The sequence below is a fragment of the Aegilops tauschii genome, chromosome 5, assembly GCF_002575655.3.
Source record: "Aegilops tauschii subsp. strangulata cultivar AL8/78 chromosome 5, Aet v6.0, whole genome shotgun sequence".
Lineage (NCBI taxonomy): Eukaryota > Viridiplantae > Streptophyta > Magnoliopsida > Poales > Poaceae > Aegilops > Aegilops tauschii.
In genome coordinates this window covers 128,017,587-128,036,823 of record NC_053039.3, presented here as the reverse complement: position 1 = coordinate 128,036,823, position 19,237 = coordinate 128,017,587, and the positions used below count along the sequence as shown (strand labels likewise).

The following is a 19,237-nucleotide window of genomic DNA, read 5'->3' as shown; positions in this document are numbered from 1 at the left end:
CGCTCCCCTCTTTCGAACGCCACCTCACGCGTGCAAAACGGTGGCTGGAGCGCGTTTTCCGACGAGTTCCGAGGCCACGCCACTGTAGGTTTGGTCGCCGGCGTGATTCCGGTGCCGACGCCGGCGAGGCTGACTTGGCGCTGACGTATGGGGCCCGCTGAGCCACTGACGGGTGGGCCCAGTTGACTCGTTGACTGGGTCAACCCACTGACATGTGGGGCCGAGTCAATAAAACAAGTTAGATAAATAGAAAATCTGTTAATTAAATTGATTAATTAATCTATCCACCAATTAGACACTGACAGGTGGGGCCTACTAGCTAATTAACTTAGTTTAGTTAAATTAACCACTGTTAATTAGTCCAGTCACTGACCAGTGGGACCCACTGGACCCACAGGTCAGTTTTGACCTGGTCAGCGTGTCTGTTGACCGCTGACGTCATCCCCACGCAATGCTGATGTCATATTCCTTTTCTGTTAATATAAATAATTCCAGAATATTGTTAAATCTTTCAAAAATCATATAAAATAATCCGTAGCTCGGATGAAAATGTTTTCTATATGAAAGTTGCTCAGAAAAGTCCAACGAATCCGAATACGCGGTCCGTTCGTTTGTCACATGCCTCTAGCATGCTGAACATGGAACTTTCCCCCTCCGGTAATCTGTCTGGCATAGGTCCGGAACCGGGAAAACATTCCCGGTTGAATTTCCCCCTTCACCTATTCGTGTAGACATACGTTAGGTCACACCCGACACGCCGTATTACCACGTTATGCTTTGTGATGCTATGTTTGCTTTATATTTACTGTTTCTTCCCCCTCTTCTCTCCGGTAGACCCCGAGACCGATGCTGCCCCTGTGATCGACTACGTCGACGACAACCCCCTCCTTGCCAGAGCAACCAGGCAAGCCCCCCCCCCTTGATCACCAGATATCGCCTATTCTTCTCTATACTGCTTGCATTAGAGTAGTGTAGCATGTTACTGCTTTCCGATAATCCTATCCTGATGCATAGCCTGTCTTTGTTGCTACAATTGTTACCCTTACCTGCTATCCTACTGCTTAGTATAGGATGCTAGTGTTTCATCAGTGGCCCTACACTCTTGTCCGTCTGCCATGCTATACTACTGGGCCGTGATCACTTCGGGAGGTGATCACGGGTATATACTATATACATTATATACATGACACATGTGGTGACTAAAGTCGGGTCGGCTCGTTGAGTACCCGCAAGTGATTCTGATGAGGGGGCTGAAAGGACAGGTGGCTCCACCCCGGTAGAGGTGGGCCTGGGTTCTTGACGGCCCCCGACTGTTACTTTATGGCGGAGCGACAGGGCAGGTTGAGACCACCTAGGAGAGAGGTGGGCCTGGCCCTGGTCGGCGTTCGCAGATACTTAACACGCTTAACGAGATCTTGGTATTTGATCTGAGTCTGGCCATTTGGTCTATACGCACTAACCATCTACGCGGGAGTAGTTATGGGTATCCCGGCGTCGTGGTATCAGCCGAAGCCTTCGTGACGTCAGCGACTGAGTGGCGCGCGCCGTGTTGGACCGCTTTGACGTAACCGCCGTGATCGTGTGGGTTGCTAGGTCTGCTCGCGGCCGCGTTCGCAACGTGCAGGTGTGCATAGGGCGATGGGCCCAGACCCCTGCGCGCATAGGTTTAGACCGGCGTGCTGACCTCTCTGTTGAGCCTAGGTGGGGCTGCGACGTGTTGATCTTACGAGGCCGGGCATGACCCAGAAAAGTGTGTCCGGCCAATTGGGATCGAGCGTGTTGGGTTATGTGGTGCACCCCTGCAGGGAAGTTTATCTATTCGAATAGCCGTGTCCCTCGGTAAAAGGACGACCCGGAGTTGTACCTTGACCTTATGACAACTAGAACTGGATACTGAATAAAATACACCCTTCCAAGTGCCAGATACAACCCGGTGATCGCTCTCTAACAGGGCGACGAGGAGGGGATTGCCGGGTAGGATTATGCTATGCGATGCTACTTGGAGGAATTCAATCTACTCTCTTCTACATGCTGCAAGATGAAGATGACCAGAAGCGTAGTCTTCGACAGGACTAGCTATCCCCCTTTTATTCTGGCATTCTGCAGTTCAGTCCACTGATATGCCCCTCTACACATATACCCATGCATATGTAGTGTAGCTCCTTGCTTGCGAGTACTTTGGATGAGTACTCACGGTTGCTTCCCTCCCTCTTTCCCCCTTTCTATCTATCTGATTGTCGCAACCAGATATTGGAGTCCAGGAGCCAGACGCCACCGTCGACGACGACACCTACGACACTGGAGGTGCCTACTACTACGTGCAGGCCGCTGACGACGACCAGGAGTAGTTAGGAGGTCCCAGGCAGGAGGCCTACGCCTCGTTCGATCTGTATCCCTGTTTGTGCTAGCCTTCTTAAGGCAAACTTGTTTACCTTATGTCTGTACTCAGATATTGTTGCTTCCGCTAACTCGTCTATGATCGAGCACTTGTATTCGAGCCCTCGAGGCCCCTGGCTTGTATTATAATGCTTGTATGACTTATTTATGTTGTAGAGTTGTGTTGTGATATCTTCCCGTGAGTCCCTGATCGTGATCGTACACATTTGCGTGCATGATTAGTGTACGAGCAAATCGGGGGCGTCACAGTGATGAACTATAGTATGCAAGGGATGACAAAAGTAATTCCCGAGCTCTTCGTGATGCTGAAATCGACGAAGGTAGAAATCAAGAAAAACATCAAGTGTTGATGGTTGACGAGACCACTAGTTTCAAGAAAAGGGCAAAGGGAAGAAGGGGAACTTCAAGAAGAACGGCAAGCAAGTTGCTGCTCAAGTGAAGAAGCCTAAGTCTGGTCCTAAGCCTGAGACTAAGTGCTTCTACTGCAAAGGGACTGGTCACTGGAAGCGGAACTACCCCAAGTATTTGGTGGATAAGAAGGATGGCAAAGTGAACAAAGGTATATGGATATACATGTTATTGATGTGTACTGTACTAGTGTTTATAGAAACCCCTCGGCATTTGATACTGGTTTAGTTGCTAAGAGTAGTAACTCGAAACGGGAGTTGCAGAATAAACAGAGACTAGTAAAAGGCGAGGTGATGATGTGTGTTGGAAGTAGTTCCAAGATTGATATGATCATCATCGCACACTTCCCTATACTTTCGGGATTAGTGTTGAAACTAAATAAGTGTTATTTGGTGTTTGCGTTGAGCATGAATATGATTTGATCATGTTTGTTGCAATACGGTTATTCATTTAAATTAGAGAATAATTGTTGTTCTGTTTACATGAATAAAACCTTCTATGGTCATACACCCAATAAAATGGTTTGTTGGATCTCGATCGTAGTGATACACATATTCATAATAATGAAGCCAAAAGATGCAAAGTTAATAATGATAGTGCAACTTATTTGTGGCACTGCCGTTTAGGTCATATTGGTGTAAAGCGCATGAAGAAACTCCATACTGATGGGATTTTGGAATCACTTGATTATGAATCACTTGATGCTTGCGAACCATGCCTCATGGGCAAGATGACTAAAACGCCGTTCTCCGGAACTATGGAGAGAGCAGCAGATTTGTTGGAAGTCATACATACAGATGTATGTGGTCCAATGAATATTGAGGCTCGTGGCGGATATCATTATTTTCTCACCTTCGCAGATGATTTGAGCAGATATGGGTATATCTACTTAATGAAACATAAGTCTGAAACATTTGAAAAGTTCATATAATTTCAGAGTGAAGTGGAAAATCATCGTAACAAGAAAAATAAAGTTTCTACGATCTGATCGTAGAGAATAGTATTTGAGTTACGAGTTTGACCTTCAGTTAAAACAATGTGAAATAGTTTCACTACTCACGCCACCTGGAACACCACAGTGTAATGGTGTGTCCGAACATCGTAACCGTACTTTATTAGATATGGTGCGATATATGATCTCTCTTACCGATCTACCACTATCGTTTTGGGGTTATGCATTAGAGACAGCTGCATTCACGTTAAATAGGGTACCATCTAAATCCGTTGAGACGACATCTTATGAACTGTGGTTTGGCAAGAAACCAAAGTTGTCGTTTCTTAAAATTTGGGGTTGCGATGCTTATGTGAAAAAGTTTCATCCTGATAAGCTCAAACCCAAATCGGAGAAATGTGTCTTCATAGGATACCCAAAGGAGACAGTTGGGTACACCTTCTATCACAGATCCGAAGGCAAGACATTCATTGCTAAGAATGGATCCTTTCTAGAGAAGGAGTTTCTCTCGAAAGAAGTGAGTGGGAGGAAAGTAGAACTTGATGAGGTAATTGTACCTGCTCCCTTATTGGAAAGTAGTTCATCGCAGGAACCAGTTTCTGTGACACCTATACCAATTAGTGAGGAAGTGATGATCATGGAACTTCAGATCAAGTTATTACTGAACCTCGTAGGTCAACTAGATCAAGATCCGCACGAGAGTGGTACGGTAATCCTGTTCTGGAGGTTATGTTACTAGACCATGACGAACCTACGAACTATGAAGAAGCGATGATGAGCCCAGATTCCGCAAAATGGCTTGAGGCCATGAAATCTGAGATGGGATCCATGTATGAGAACAAAGTGTGGACTTTGGTTGACTTGCACGATGATCGGCAAGCCATAGAAAATAAATGGATCTTCAAGAGGAAGACAGACGCTGATAGTAGTGTTACTATCTACAAAGCTATAATTGTCGCAAAAGGTTTTCGATAAAGTTTAAGGGATTGACTACGATGAGACCTTCTCACCCGTAGCGATGCTTAAGTCTGTCCGAATCATGTTAGCAATTGCCGCATTTTATGAAATCTGGCAAATGGATAAACAAAACTGCATTCCTTAATGGATTTATTAAAGAAGAGTTGTATATGATGCAACCAGAAGGTTTTGTCAATCCTAAAGGTGCTAACAAAATATGCAAGCTCCGGCGATCCATCTATGGACTGGTGCAAGTATCTCGGAGTTGGAATATACGCTTTGATAAGTTGATCAAAGGATATAGTTTTATACAGACTTGCGGTGAAGCCTGTATTTACAAGAAAGTGAGTGGGAGCACTACAACATTTCTGATAAGTATATGTGAATGACATATTGTTGATCGGAAATAATGTAGAATTATTCTGCAAAGCATAAAGGGGTGTTTGAAAGGAGTTTTTCAAAGAAAAACCTCGGTGAAGCTGCTTACATATTGAGCATCAAGATCTATAGAGATAGATCAAGACGCTTGATAAGTTTTTTCAATGAGTACATACCTTAACAAGATTTTGAAGTGGTTCAAAATGGAACAGTCAAAGAAAGAGTTTCTTGCCTGTGTTACAAGGTGTGAAATTGAGTAAGACTCAAAGCCCGACCACGGCAGAAGATAGAAAAAGAATGAAAGTCATTCCCTATGCTTCGGCCATAGGTTCTATAAAGTATGCCATGCTGTGTACCAGATCTATTGTATACCCTACACTGATTTTGGCAAGGGAGTACAATAGTGATCTAGGAGTAGATCACTGGACAGCGGTCAAAATTATCCTTACTGGAATAAGGATATGTTTCTCGATTATGGAAGTGACAAAAGGTTCGTCGTAAAGGGTTCCGTCGATGCAAGTTTTAACACTAATCTAGATGACTCTAAGTCTCGGTCTAGATACATATTGAAAGTGGGAGCAATTAGCTAGACTAGCTCCGTGCAGAGCATTGTAGACATACAAATTTGCAAAATACTTACGGATCTGAATGTGACAGACCCGTTGACTAAAATTATCTCACAATCAAAACATGATCACACCTTAGTACTCTTTGGGTGTTAATCACATAGCGATGTGAACTAGATTATTGACTCTAGTAAACCCTTTGGGTGTTGGTCACATGACAATGTGAACTATGGGTGTTAATCACATGGTGATGTGAATTATTGATGTTAAATCACATGGCGATGTGAACTAGATTATTGACTCTAGTGCAAGTGGGAGACTGAAGGAAATATGCCCTAGAGGCAATAATAAAGTTATTATTTATTTCCTTATATCATGATAAATGTTTATTATTCATGCTAGAATTGTATTAACCGGAAACATAATACATGTGTGAATACATAGACAAACAGAGTGTCACTAGTATGCCTCTACTTGACTAGCTCGTTGATCAAAGATGGTTAAGTTTCCTAGCCATTGACATGGGTTGTCATTTGATTAACGAGATCACATCATTAGGAGAATGATGTGATTGACTTGACCCATTCCGTTAGCTTAGCACTCGATCGTTTAGTATGTTGCTATTGCTTTCTTCATGACTTATACATGTTCCTATGACTATGAGATTATGCAACTCCCGTTTACCGGAGGAACACTTTGTGTGCTACCAAACGTCACAACGTAACTGGGTGATTATAAAGGTGCTCTACAGGTGTCTCCAAAGGTACTTGTTGGGTTGGCGTATTTCGAGATTAGGATTTGTCACTCCGATTGTCGGAGAGGTATCTCTGGGCCCACTCGGTAATGCACATCACTATAAGCCTTGCAAGCATTGCAACTAATGAGCTAGTTGCGGGATGATGTATTACGGAACGAGTAAAGAGACTTGCCGGTAACGAGATTGAACTAGGTATTGAGATACCGACGATCGAATCTCGGGCAAGTAACATACCGATGACAAAGGGAACAACGTATGTTGTTATGCGGTTTGACCGATAAAGATCTTCTTAGAATATGTGGGAGCCAATATGAGCATCCAGGTTCCGCTATTGGTTATTGACCGGAGAGGTGTCTCGGTCATGTCTACATAGTTCTCGAACCCGTAGGGTCCGCACGCTTAACATTACGATGACGGTTATATTATGAGTTTATGTGTTTTGATGTACCGAAGGAGTTCGGAGTCCCGGATGAGATCAGGGACATGACGAGGAGTCTCGAAATGGCCGAGACGTAAAGATCGATATATTGGACGACTATATTCGGACTTCGGAAAGGTTCCGAGTGATTCGGGTATTTTTCGGAGTACCGGAGAGTTGCGGGAATTCGTATTGGGCCTTAATGGGCCATACGGGAAAGGAGAGAAAGGCCCCAAAGGGTGGCCGCACCCCTCCCCATGGACTAGTCCGAATTGGACTAGGGAAGGGGGGCGCCCCCTTCCTTCTTTCTCCTTCTCCCTTCCCTTCTCCTATTCCAACAAGGAAAGGAGGAGTCCTACTCCCGGTGGGAGTAGGACTCCCCCCTTGACGCGCCCTCCTCCTTGGCCGGCGGCCTCCCCCTTGCTCCTTTATATACGGGGGCAGGGGGCACCCCATAGACACAACAATTGATCATTGATCTCTTAGCCGTGTGCAGTGCCCCCTCCACCATATTACACCTCGATAATATCGTAGCGGTGCTTAGGCGAAGCCCTGCGTCGGTAGAACATCATCATCGTCACCACGCCGTCGTGCTGACGAAACTCTCCCTCAACACTCGGCTGGATCGGAGTTCGAGGGACGTCATCGAGCTGAACGTGTGCTGAACTCGGGGGTGCCGTGCGTTCGGTACTTGATCGGTCGGATCGTGAAGACGTACGACTACATCAACCGCGTTGTGTTAAACGCTTCCGCTTTCGGTCTACGAGGGTACGTGGACAACACTCTCCCCTCTCGTTGCTATGCATCACCATGATCTTGCGTGTGCGTAGGAATTTTTTTGAAATTACTACGTTCCCCAGCACAAGCCTGGATGAACTCTTATATAAATCAAAGCACTCCCGAGGACACATGGGAATTGTTGTCAAGTTATTTTTCATCATACTCATATGATTCGCGTTCGTTGCTCTGATAATTTGATATGTGGGTGGACCGGTGCTTGGGTGCTGCCCTTCCTTGGACAAGCCTCCCACTTATGATTAACCCCTCTCGCAAGCATCCGCAACTACGAAAGAAGAATTAAGATAAATCTAACCATAGCATGAAACATATGGATCCAAATCAGCCCCTTACGAAGAAACACATAAACATATGGATCCAAATCAGCTCCTCACTCTAGCAACCCATCATCTACTTATTACTTTCCAATGCCTTCCCCTAGGCCCAAATCATGGTGAAGTGTCATGTAGTCGACGCTCACATAACACCACTAGAGGAAAGACAACATACATCTCATCGAAATATCGAACGAATACCAAATTCACATGATTATTTATAACAAGACTTCTCCCATGTCCTCAGGAACAAACGTAAATAGTCACAAAGCATATTCATGCTCATAATCAGAGGAGTATTAATTATCATTATGGATCTGAACATATGATCTTCCACCGAATAAACCAACTAGCATCAACTACAAGGATTAATCAACACTACTAGCAACCCACAGGTACCAATCTGAGGTTTTCAGACAAAGATAGGATACATGAGATGAACTAGGGTTTGAGAGGAGATGGTGCTGGTGAAGATGTTGATGGAGATTGACCCCCTCTCGATGAGAGGATCGTTGGTGATGACGATGGCTTCGATTTCCCCCTCCAGGAGGGAAGTTTTCCTAGCAGAACAGCTCCGCCGGAGCCCTAGATTGGTTCTGCCCAAGTTCCACCTTGAGACGACGGCGCTTTGTCCCGAAAGCTTTCTTCTGATTTTTTCCAGGTCAAAACACACCATATAGCAGGAGATGGGTGTCGGGGGCCTGCCAGGTGGCCCACAAGGTAGGGGGCGCGCCCTCCACCCTTGTGGATGGCAGGTGGCCCCCCTCTGGTACTTTCTTCGCCCAATATTTTTTATATATTCCAAAAATATTCTCCGTGAAGTTTCAGGACTTTTGGAGTTGTGCATAATAGGTATCTAATATTTGCTCCTTTTCCAGCCCAGAATTCCAGCTACTGGCATTCTCCCTCTTCATGTAAACCTTATAAAATAAGAGAGAAAAGGCATAAGTATTGTGATATAATGTGTAATAACAGCCCATAAGGCAATAAATATCAATATAAAAGCATAATGCAAAATGGACGTATCACTTTGTAATGGGTTCAATCTTGCGGTGCTCAATCCCAGTGACAGAAGGGGACACGACACGTATTTGTATTGTTGCCATTAAGGGGAAAATGACGGGGTTTATTCATATTGCTTGGGTTTACTTTGTCTATATCTTGTCATCTTGCTTAAGACGTTACTCCATTTTTCATGGAACTTATTACCCTAGATGCATGCTGGATAGCGGTCGATGGGTGGAGTAATAGTAGTAGATGCAGGCTGGAGTCGGTCTACTTGTCTCGAACGTGATGCCTATATACATGATCATTGCCTTGAATATCGTCATAGCTATGCGCTTTTCTATTAATTGCCCAACAATAATTTGTTTACCCACCGTATGCTTTTTGTTTGAGAGAGAAGCCTCTAGTGAAAACTATGGTCCCCGGGTCTACCTTTATCATATATTAAATCCAAAAGTAACTTGCTGCAATTTTTCTCGCTGTTATCTTTTTGTGTGTTTTATTTTATCTATCTATCACTATCAGATTTGATCCTTGCAAATAAGCGCCAAGGGGATTGACAACCCCCTTGGTCGCGCTGGGTGCAAGTATTTGCTCTTTTGTGTGTAGGTGCTGCTAACGTGATTTCGCGTGGTTCTCCTACTGGATTGATAACCTTGGTTCTTAACTCAGAGAAATATTTATCTCTGTTGTACTGCATCATCCTCTCCTCTTTGGGGAAATCCCAACGCAGCTCACAAGTAGCACATAGTTTCTTTGTCCTTCACCATGTCACTAATTTGCCCCCTCAAAGTAGATGCTTCGTCCGACCTCTTCACGCTCTCTTTCTCCTTATTTCCATCTGGCTTGCACTTGTTTCTCCCCTGGTGCATCATCACTATCATCATTGTCTTCCAAGTTATTGAGTGCACCTTTCTTTGGAGGAGCTTCCTTGTCCCTCAAGCTCCATTTCTCACTATCCTTGAGCAAGAGCCAACAATGTCCAAGCACAAATGGCTCGCCCTTGAAACTCGGGCTTTGCTTGAACATTTCATTGCAATGCAATCCTACATCTGGAAAAGACACAAGTGTGAGCTCAACTTGTCATAAAAAAACAAGATCATAAAACTATGAGATACAAACACAACAAACTCACATAGTCATCGATCATGCATCCACTTGGAGGTGCATTTCTCACTTTCTCCAAGCAACTACTCAAACAACTCCATGTTTTCTTCATCGTTACCCACCGACCTTGGATTGATTACAAGGTACGGCTCGACACGAACGGCAAGAGCTTATGATTTTTATCCTTGGTGTGTTGCCGACACTTCTTGCCGTTTTGGTCTTTTCCGGTCACCGCATTAAGAGACACACTCTCGCATGCTTGAATCAAGCAAACGTCCTCCGTCTCCGTGTAATTGTCGGTTCTTTTTCTAAATTTTGCTTGGCTAGCATCAAACTCCTCCTCCTCAAGCTCTTATAGTCTATCATCGCCGTCACCCCCTCCTCAACCTCGGCTTCAACCTTCGGTTGCATGACCGATTCAAAATCATCAAGTGGAACACTCAAGTCCACCTCATTCTCCTCCAACAACTCGACATATGATGTATGAATGGGGTAGCTACCAAATCCGATGGCTGAAACACTAAGAAACCGAAGCAAAGTTCAATCAAAGTGATGTAGGGTGGATACCCTAAGGCCGATCTTTCACAAAATGGAGTGGATCCTACGAAGAACACGATGAACACGAGGAGAAACACTCAAATCAACGGGAGAGATCACACATGTGCTTGATCCATGAACATAAAGAGTGAGACAAGATGCAAACGCAACAAAGGACGATATAATCGGTAGCGAGTTCTTCTCCGAGAGGAGGTCTCGAGGGATCTTCCCATGAGGGGTCTTGAATCCAATCGGTGGATCTTCTCTGTAGAGGCCCTGGTCTCTCGATGGAGTAGAACCGAATGGATGAGCAAAGCTCTATCTCTAAAATGAGCTAAACCTATGCTAATCCTAGAAAGAGGGCGGAGGAGGAGTATATATAGTCTAGGATCACGAAAGGGTACATGGGCCTCGGCCCAACACACTGTGCACAGACAGGCGTCGGTTGTCCGGACGCTGCCGGACGTCTGGTGGCTCGTGAGGGTCCGACATTTCGCGAGGGCCGGACGTCTACAACGGTCGGACGACTGACGTTCGGAAACGGTCGGACGTCCGACATTTCGGCTCGGATCAGGTGGCGTCGGATTTTCGACGGTGATCCATCTTCTGGTCGTCGGTCGTCCGGAGGTCTCGGACTTCCGATAATTTCCCTTCTGTTGGGTGACATCGGATGTCCGGAGGAGCTCGGTCGTCTGGTCGCTGGGGTGTGTCGGACGTCTGGTCCGTGTCGGTCATCCGACCGCTGTAGCTATCGCAGGCTGGGACTTGGCTGGCGGGCTGGTGCTTCACGCGTCGGACGTCCGGTGAGGTTTGGTCGTCCGGTGGCTGTAGAACTCCTGGCAGCACGTTCTCTTGGTCCTTGTACTTGGTGTCCTCGCCGTCTTGCCCGTTGGGTGTAGCTGCTCCATGGCTTTCCTCCAAGTACCTGATCACGCATAGGGTCTCCGCTTGAGGTAGTAGCCATGTCCCATATGTAGAAAGTGGTAGTTCGGAGAGGAGCGAGTTCACCTTAGTTTTGATAGCTTTTGCTCGAGCTCTTGTCATTGGTCCAAGTGGTGTCGTGGGAGATGTAGGTAGGTCCATGGGGATGACTGTGGGATGCTCGCATCACAAAGTTCACCGAAGCAAGGGTTTTTTTACCTCTCCGATGCTTGATCGAGCACGTTGCGGACGCCGTGGAGTTGACGGGATCGTGGGGCACGCCGGAGGGGGTGGAGGCAGGGCCCTTCCTCACGCCGCCGCCTTCTTCTTCTCTGGGCCCTTCGCTTGCATCTTTGGCCGTTCCACGGAGGGGGTGGAGGAGGCGGTCGTCCTCGAGCCGGCGACCGCGACGAGAGGATTCACGGTCGCGGCAGAAGTTGGCGCGGCGGCGATCACTCTCCATGGACGACGTGGCTGCTCTGCCGCTTCTGCTTCACGCCGGTGGGGGGAGGAGTAGGCGCAACAACGAGGAACATGACTGCGAGAGCGGCAGGGAGACGAGGCGGCGCCGATTGGGTGGCCGACGCATGGAAAACGTTGGCCAGGGGTTGTCTCCATGGCGGCGTTTGGGGGGCGCGATGAGGCGAGACAGCATGGGGCTGGAGGGATTGACGGCGGCGACGACGCGGAGGGGCCGCGCAGAAGGGGAGGAAGCTTCCCTCCCATCAAATCGCGCGTTGGATAGAGGGAGCGGCAAAACGGAAAGGAGGGACAGGAGATTTGGCGGACGTGGGCCAAAATATGAAGGTCACCGCAAAAAAAAATTTACGTGTCGGGCCCTGGTTGGATTGATTTTTTATTCCGGTCCCGCATATCGACGGTTATTTTGTGGGATATAGCAAATCTAGATTTTATTTTTACTGCGCCGGAGAAAACCTAGGACGAGGATTGAGGAGCGGAGATCCTGGACCGCGACCGTCCCGTCCCCTCCTAAAACCCCAATCTTGTCGGGTTACGCGCCCTCATTTCCATTCCCCTCCCCCCTTCTCCGCCGGCGCCTCCTCCTCCGCCTCCCTCCTTCCCACCCCACGCCGCGCTAGGGCTTATCAAAACCCCCCAGGTGACACCCCCGCCATTTCCGCCTCCCTCCTTTCTCCCGGCCTCCTTCCGTTCCGCCCGCGCCCCCACTTTCTCGCTTCTCTGGGTGGGGTGGTGTCGCGTTTCTTCCTCTTCCCCCCTTTCTCTGGTGGTGGCTCCTCCGGTTCTCATGTGCCTTGTTTCGCCGCAGGTGCGGGCGGTGTGTGCGCCTAGGGCGGTGGTGATTTTTGCTGTCTGCGAGGAGGATGCAGGCCACCGGGAGTGTGACCTGGGTCGTCGGCGCCCAGGCGTCCGTCTTGGGGAGATGCAGCGGCGGGGTGCCCTACCCTTCGTCGTCGTCTTCTGCTTCCTCGGGCAGGTCCCAGGGGCTCGGCACGGTGCGGTGCTGCGTGCAGGCGCAGGAGAAGAAGCCACGGGTGAGGAAGACCAAGGAGGAGCGGAGGGAGATGGTCGAGTCATTCGTCGACACGTACTGCCCCCTTCTCTTTCCCTCTCGCCACAGTTACTTGTAGTTTTGAATTCTGTGTGTGTAGGCCTGTACCGTCTAATCAACATGCTCATCCTTCTGATTGTTGGTGTTAAAATGAAGTTGCCAGTAGGATTTAGTTCACACATTTGTTCTATGTCCTTCTTGGTGCCCTCTGTTTGTTACTAGGACTTAGTTCACACGCTTTGCGACTGTTGTTAGTTTGTTTTGCAACCTTTATAGGAAGTTTGCGTCGCAAGCCTACTTTTCTAGCGCATTGTTTCTTAGAATCATGATTTAACCTATATGTTCTATGATTTTGATTATGTTTTTTTTGTGGCGTGATCTAGACTACGATTTTATCCACTGTTCTTATTTTTGCATTTTGGTTTATCTGATTGGAATGCGAGGGTGAGGGAGTGTGTCTTTCTCTTTAGACTCGTTTTGCACAAAGATTTTATAGAGGTTAAAGATATGAGCAAACCAGTTTTCCCTGTTTCATCATATGTGCTTTGTGCATGTCGAGTTTTTCATTTCCTTGTAGTAATCCAATTGGCGCTGCTTTCGTCTCATTTCAGGTATCGGGTTTCAAACAACGGGAAATTTCCTTCAGTCAATCTTACACACAAGGAAGTTGGAGGATCATATTATATAGTCCGTGAAATTATGAGAGATATCATCCAAGAGAACAGAGTTCTTGGCCCTGGTGACTTGAATGCTAAGACGTTGAGTTTTGAGGATTGCCCTGATTCTTCAGAATTATCAAATAGGCATGAATTGGGCCAAGACAACATAGAGATATTAGATATGTCTGATGGGTATCATGGCAACAAAGATTATGTGCTGGAAATGTCTGACAAGGATGAAGCATTTTCATTGCAAACGAATTTCATCAGCACTCAACAGTTACCGACCTCATCTGATATCTTGGAATCTGGTATTCTGAACAGTGTTCTCCAAAATGGGAATGTAGCAGATGCAACATGCTTGGAGCCAAACCTTGAGAAACAAGACGAAGCCTTTCGTGGGAAACCAAGTGAGTCTCAGACTAATAGTTCTGAGATGCAAGCCCCATCTCTTGCTCATGTTTCTGATTTGCATAAGGAAATTGAGCTCAACAATGCAGGGGATGAGCATGAGGAAACAACCAGTAGCATCACTGATGAAGTCACTCCTTCCCCAGAACATAGTGTTTCTCAAACAAATGGTGCACTTCTACATGAGCATGTGACATCACCTGACGATTGTGATGTCACAACTAATACTGCTGTTGATGAGGCTATTGTTTGCTCAGAAAATGGCGTTCTTCAGACAGATCAGATCCTTATACAGGAGCATGAGATAGTACCTGAAACAGCAAGTATCAAGACAGAAGTTGTTCAGATTTCAGATGGCCACTTTAGATCTGCAACACCTGCAACTCAAATGGATGCTTATACCTCGAATACAAGTGCAGCAACAGTAGAATCAGCTGTGTCCATTGATCATCATGATGTGGTTGAGCAACCACTGCTTGGTGCCAGCCCTAACGAACAACAAAAGTCAGAAGATCTTGCTTCTCGACCAGCAATGGATACAAAGGTTAGTCCATAAATCTATGTAGGTTTCTGCAAGAATTTGACCGTCTTTACTAAACTGTGCATAATCATGCGATAAGATTGTATGGTTGTATGTATCAATGTATCATAGCCTTTATGGAATCACTTATCTTCCAGTGACCATTATCTCTCCTCTGACATTGTTGTGTTTACTGATTTATTCTATGTCCTCAAATGGCACATTGTTTACTTTTGGTTGGACCCTTTTTTCTTGTAATTCATTTACTGCAAATTTTGGTATGTCCAAGTCATATTATTCTGCATCTTTTCAGGGTTTTCTGCAAAAGGAATACAACCACAACACGGTAGAGAAAGATGTAAGTGAATTCAAGAAATCAGTATCTGGCATCACAGAGGAAGAGCGTGAGGCAAGCAAGGCTAATAATGAACATGGGATAAGTGCGACAACAACGATCAGCAGGCATGCACTTTGCATTCTGACATTGCGTTGCATGCTTACTGTTTATAATTTTCTGCATACATCGCAAAAGGCCATAACATATTAGGTAAGTGAAAAAAATCAAAATTCATCATGTTTCTCATCTTCATGTACCTGTTAAAGCTATATCATGCATTTTGTTACATGGTTTACATCCTGTAGAGGTATCTTTTGAATAAGTCCACACAATAATATAAACTCATGTGAGGTTACCCTGCACATCTTAGCGTGCATTGAGGCAAAAGTGGAGCTTTGGAACAGCTATAGGTGACCAATCTGCGAAATAGCATGCTAGTAGATACTCTAGTGATAACTGCATTTGGCATTCTGTCAGTAGCACATGATGCAGTGGTTATGTCCATGCGCGAGCATCCCCCCTCCCTCTCTCTCCCTCCGAACATTTTCATGGTACTGCACTTTATCAAGTAACATTTCACTTTTAGCGTGTAACATTTTTGCAAAGCCAAACTTTGTAGTACACACTACACAGTAAAACCTACACAGAACTGTACATTTTTAAGACGAGTGTAATTTTGTAAACTGGCTGCTCAACAATGTAGGTCAGTTTGGTTCTTTTGCCCACAGCCCTGATTTGAATTTTAAAAGTTTTGCCCTTTCTATTTCCTTTTCTGGTTGCTTAAATTTTGGTTTGGTTCATTGGAATGTGATCCTTTGTGGGGCGGTAGTTAGTGAAATGCTATATCGCATATTTTCTGTTGGAGGAAATAGATGTGGTGACTGCCAAGTGCAAACAAAGGAAGAAGAAAAGCAAAAAATCAAACTACTTATAATAAAGCTACTCTCCTTTGGTCAACCATGCCAAATCACTTCTTGCTTACTTTCCCAGGAATGATTAACCCAGCTCAAAAAAAGGGGAATGGGATTAACCATGGCAAACGTTTGATAACTCACACTTTATATATTCAACAATGCATCATGACCTTTTGTCTCTCTCATGCTCTGCTTTACTGACCTGCAGGAGAACTGGGAAGGGACAGCAGAAGAAAGAGGACAACCTATTTTGGCTTATCGTAAGGGCATTTGTTGTTTCTATGTCCAAGTTGTGGGCAAAATGAGTGATGGGCGAAATGCATCTTCATCTGGTACTGCCTGGGATGTCTTCCTGCCTACTAGGAAACGAGAAGCGCCCTTTGCGGAGCTCCGATCTCCCTGATGCATATAGATGTCTTCTTGCGCAGCACTTTGGGTGTTTTGTTATGCTTGGTTTAGTTTATAGCCTATTTTTGTAGTTCAGATGTATCGTTTGGTCAACTTCGTCTGCTGTGTCAAGTTGACACTGCCAACTCTAGAGAAGTACTCAGGAGTTTCTTATTTTGTAGGAGTATAAGATCTGTCTTGAGCTCTGAAAGAAGCAGTTCGTACATTCACCGATTTAATCGAGCATGAATGATTTCCCGTTAACTTTTCTGCAATCATTATGGAAGCTTGTTCCTTCCGTCACAGCAGAGCAGCGTTTAGCAACCGCCTCAAATTGATCCTTCTGACCTATGAACCTATCCAGATTAGCACAATTTTTTGCTCTTGATACACAAAACCCATGAGTATTTTAAGCACAGAAATGAACAAATTTAGTACTCCCTCCGTTCACTTTTACAAGTCGTTTCAGACAACTGAAATTGAGTTGTTTTGCACGTTATCTGAAATGTCTACAACACCTTATAAAAGTGAACAGAGTTGGTACTTTACACTTGAATGTAAGGGTACTGCTCGCAGTTAAAACAGGGTTCCACTTTATACAAATATATAACTTATGTAATTCCACAAGATTCATAACTAATCTTGCTGTGTTTATTACTCCCTCCGTAAAGAAATATAAGAGCATTTAGATCACTAAAGTAGTGATCTAGACGCTCTTATAGATGGAGTACTTCGCTATACCTAAAGGATGACACAGAGAGACTGTTAATTATTCAATTCCAAGAACGCAAGCTATGTATTAGTTCAAGTTTATGCCTGCCATCATTCTGCTTCAGATTTGTAAATCCAAATGAACTATGACAGGTCATCTCAACAAACATCACATCCTGGAGCATCCAATCTAACACAACCTATTATTACATCTCAAGACATTATTGTTGAAACTTCACCAATTGGGTACTTGCTAGTCGATTTCAACAATCTCCTAGTTTCATCATCCATTGAGACCTTATCCTCGTCCATTCGTTCATCAATTATCAGAGGCATCATCTCAGCTTTAGCGTACGTGCGCAGGACCGAGTTATATATCTCAGTTGTGACATAGCCTGCTTCTCGAAGCACAACGAGGAGCTCCTCTGCAGCTTCAATGTCACCTCTCTTCTCAATCTGCGAAAAAAGAGCCGTGACGAGTTGTGGGTTTGGCTCCCATTTCTCCAAGCTTGACAACGCTTTCTTAAGGCACTCCATAACTTTGTCCGTCCTCTCGTTGTTGCCAAGATAACCCCAAACAAATAACTCCCAAGTGCTATAGCTGGGCTTGACTCCTTTCTGCACAATGTGTTGAAGAAAACTCTCTGCCTTCTCCATCTTGCCATTCTTGATGTAAAATGAAAGGATGGTGTTCGGGATCCTTGAATCTTTAGTTCCTGACTCTGACTCCCATTCTCCGTAAACGCACTCTGCTGCTGCAATATCGCCAAACCTTGTAAGCGAAGTAAGCATGCACTTGTACTCGGCGTCACTGAACTTCCTGAAGGTTTGTTTCATCTTGCTCCACACCCTGTCCAAGTTACCTCTATCTGACAGGCTTGCGTACATGGTGAGAAGTGACGAGAAGGCGGCTCGCTCCTTCCTGGAGGCCCTCTTCTCCATCTCCACAAGCGCATCCCGGCCTTTGACATGAAGACCGGCATTGATGTAAATGCTAGCCAGCAGGCTGAAGGTCATCCAGTCAGGGACCACCCTGTCATCTTTCATCAGATCAAAGACCTTCTCCGCGCTTTTCACGCTGTTCTTCCTGGAGCAGTAGGTGAGCCATATGTTGTACGTGACCAGGTCTGGGATGGTGAACCTCCTGAGCTCCTTGATCATCTCGGGCACCTTCTCCAGCTCGCCGGTCGACATGTAGAGCGACATCATGTGGTTGAACGGGAGCGCGCACGTGAGGTACCCTGCGCCAGCCATCTCCTTGAGCATGGCCTCGGCCTTGTCCCGGGCGCCGTGCTGCACGTAGGCGTGCAGGAGGGAGTTGCAGGTGGACGGCCCCTTGGCCCGCTCGGGGACGTCCTCGAAGAACTTCTCGGCGCTGGCCAGGCCCCGCACCTTGGCGACGAGGTCGAGGTGCACGGCGTGGTCCCCCGGCAGCAGCCTCATCTCCGGCTGCGTCCTCATCCACTCGCAGATCTGCATTCGGGGCGGGGCGGGGCGGGGTCTAAGTCGACAGGCAATACGGCAAACAGGTGGCGGGCGCGCGCTGCTAGCTAGGTGCAACGCGATGACACCGGTGCGGCAATGGCGCGTACCTCGAGGGCGTGCTTGAAGCGGCGGTACTTGCGGAGCTCGCGGACGACGCGGTTGAGCTGGTACTTGTGCACCGGGCGGCCTTCCTCTGCCCATCGGCGCAGCACCACCACCGCGCTGCGCTTCGGATAGATGAGCTTCAGCAAACGGTTCCCCAGCGTGTCCCCGCCCCCCGTGGAACTCGATCCTCCAACTCCTTCTGTTGACGCCGCCGGGGCGGAGGCGGACAGCAGCCTCGCGTAGCCGGCGGCGGCCGCTAACCGGCGGGAGAGCATAGCTTCGCAATATAGGGAGAAAAAAGTATTGTTCACTTGGAACTAACGGGCTTCATTCATTATAATCTATCTCGGATGACTTCTCAGCAGGACTGGTACTGGAAGGCCCATCGCAGGCCCATATAGAAAAGGGCTGTGGGTACAAAAACCCCCATGTCAGAGGCCTGTAGCTGCATCAGGCAAGTTGTTTACCCCTCAAAAAATAAATAAAAATCAGGCAAGTTATTTGAATTCACACGTATGTCTGACCGCCCTCCCCCCCAAAAAAACTGAATTCACACATTACAGTTTTAGTTGTCAAGCTCTCGTGCACACGACGCTGTTGAGCCGGTACTTGTGCACCGCACGGCCTTCCTCTGCCCACCAGCGCAGCACCACCAACGCGCT

General features: G+C 46.5%; 2 protein-coding genes across 4 annotated transcripts; one reads left to right on the top strand and one right to left on the bottom strand.

The window, feature by feature from the left end:
* Positions 1-12,487: 12,487 nt before the first annotated feature.
* LOC109775922 (uncharacterized) lies at positions 12,488-16,538 on the top strand. Of its 3 annotated transcripts, none has more exons than XM_020334624.3 (5): positions 12,488-12,635; positions 12,804-13,082; positions 13,658-14,660; positions 14,950-15,183; positions 16,096-16,538. In XM_020334624.3, the coding sequence occupies exons 2-4, from the start codon at positions 12,859-12,861 to the stop codon at positions 15,181-15,183; spliced, it is 1,461 nt and encodes a 486-aa protein (XP_020190213.1). In that variant the 5' UTR covers positions 12,488-12,635; positions 12,804-12,858; the 3' UTR covers positions 16,096-16,538. The 3 variants fall into 3 exon arrangements, with proteins under 3 accessions (XP_020190213.1, XP_020190211.1, XP_020190212.1); XM_020334622.3 differs by having other exon boundaries at positions 12,489-12,635; positions 14,950-15,098; XM_020334623.4 differs by having other exon boundaries at positions 12,582-12,719; positions 14,950-15,098.
* Positions 16,539-17,034: 496 nt separating this feature from the next.
* On the bottom strand, positions 17,035-19,038 carry LOC109775921 (pentatricopeptide repeat-containing protein At4g02820, mitochondrial). The gene is made up of 2 exons (XM_020334621.4): positions 18,578-19,038; positions 17,035-18,458 (listed from the first exon to the last, which is right to left on the bottom strand). The coding sequence occupies exons 1-2, from the start codon at positions 18,848-18,850 to the stop codon at positions 17,199-17,201; spliced, it is 1,533 nt and encodes a 510-aa protein (XP_020190210.1). The 5' UTR covers positions 18,851-19,038; the 3' UTR covers positions 17,035-17,198.
* Positions 19,039-19,237: the final 199 nt, after the last annotated feature.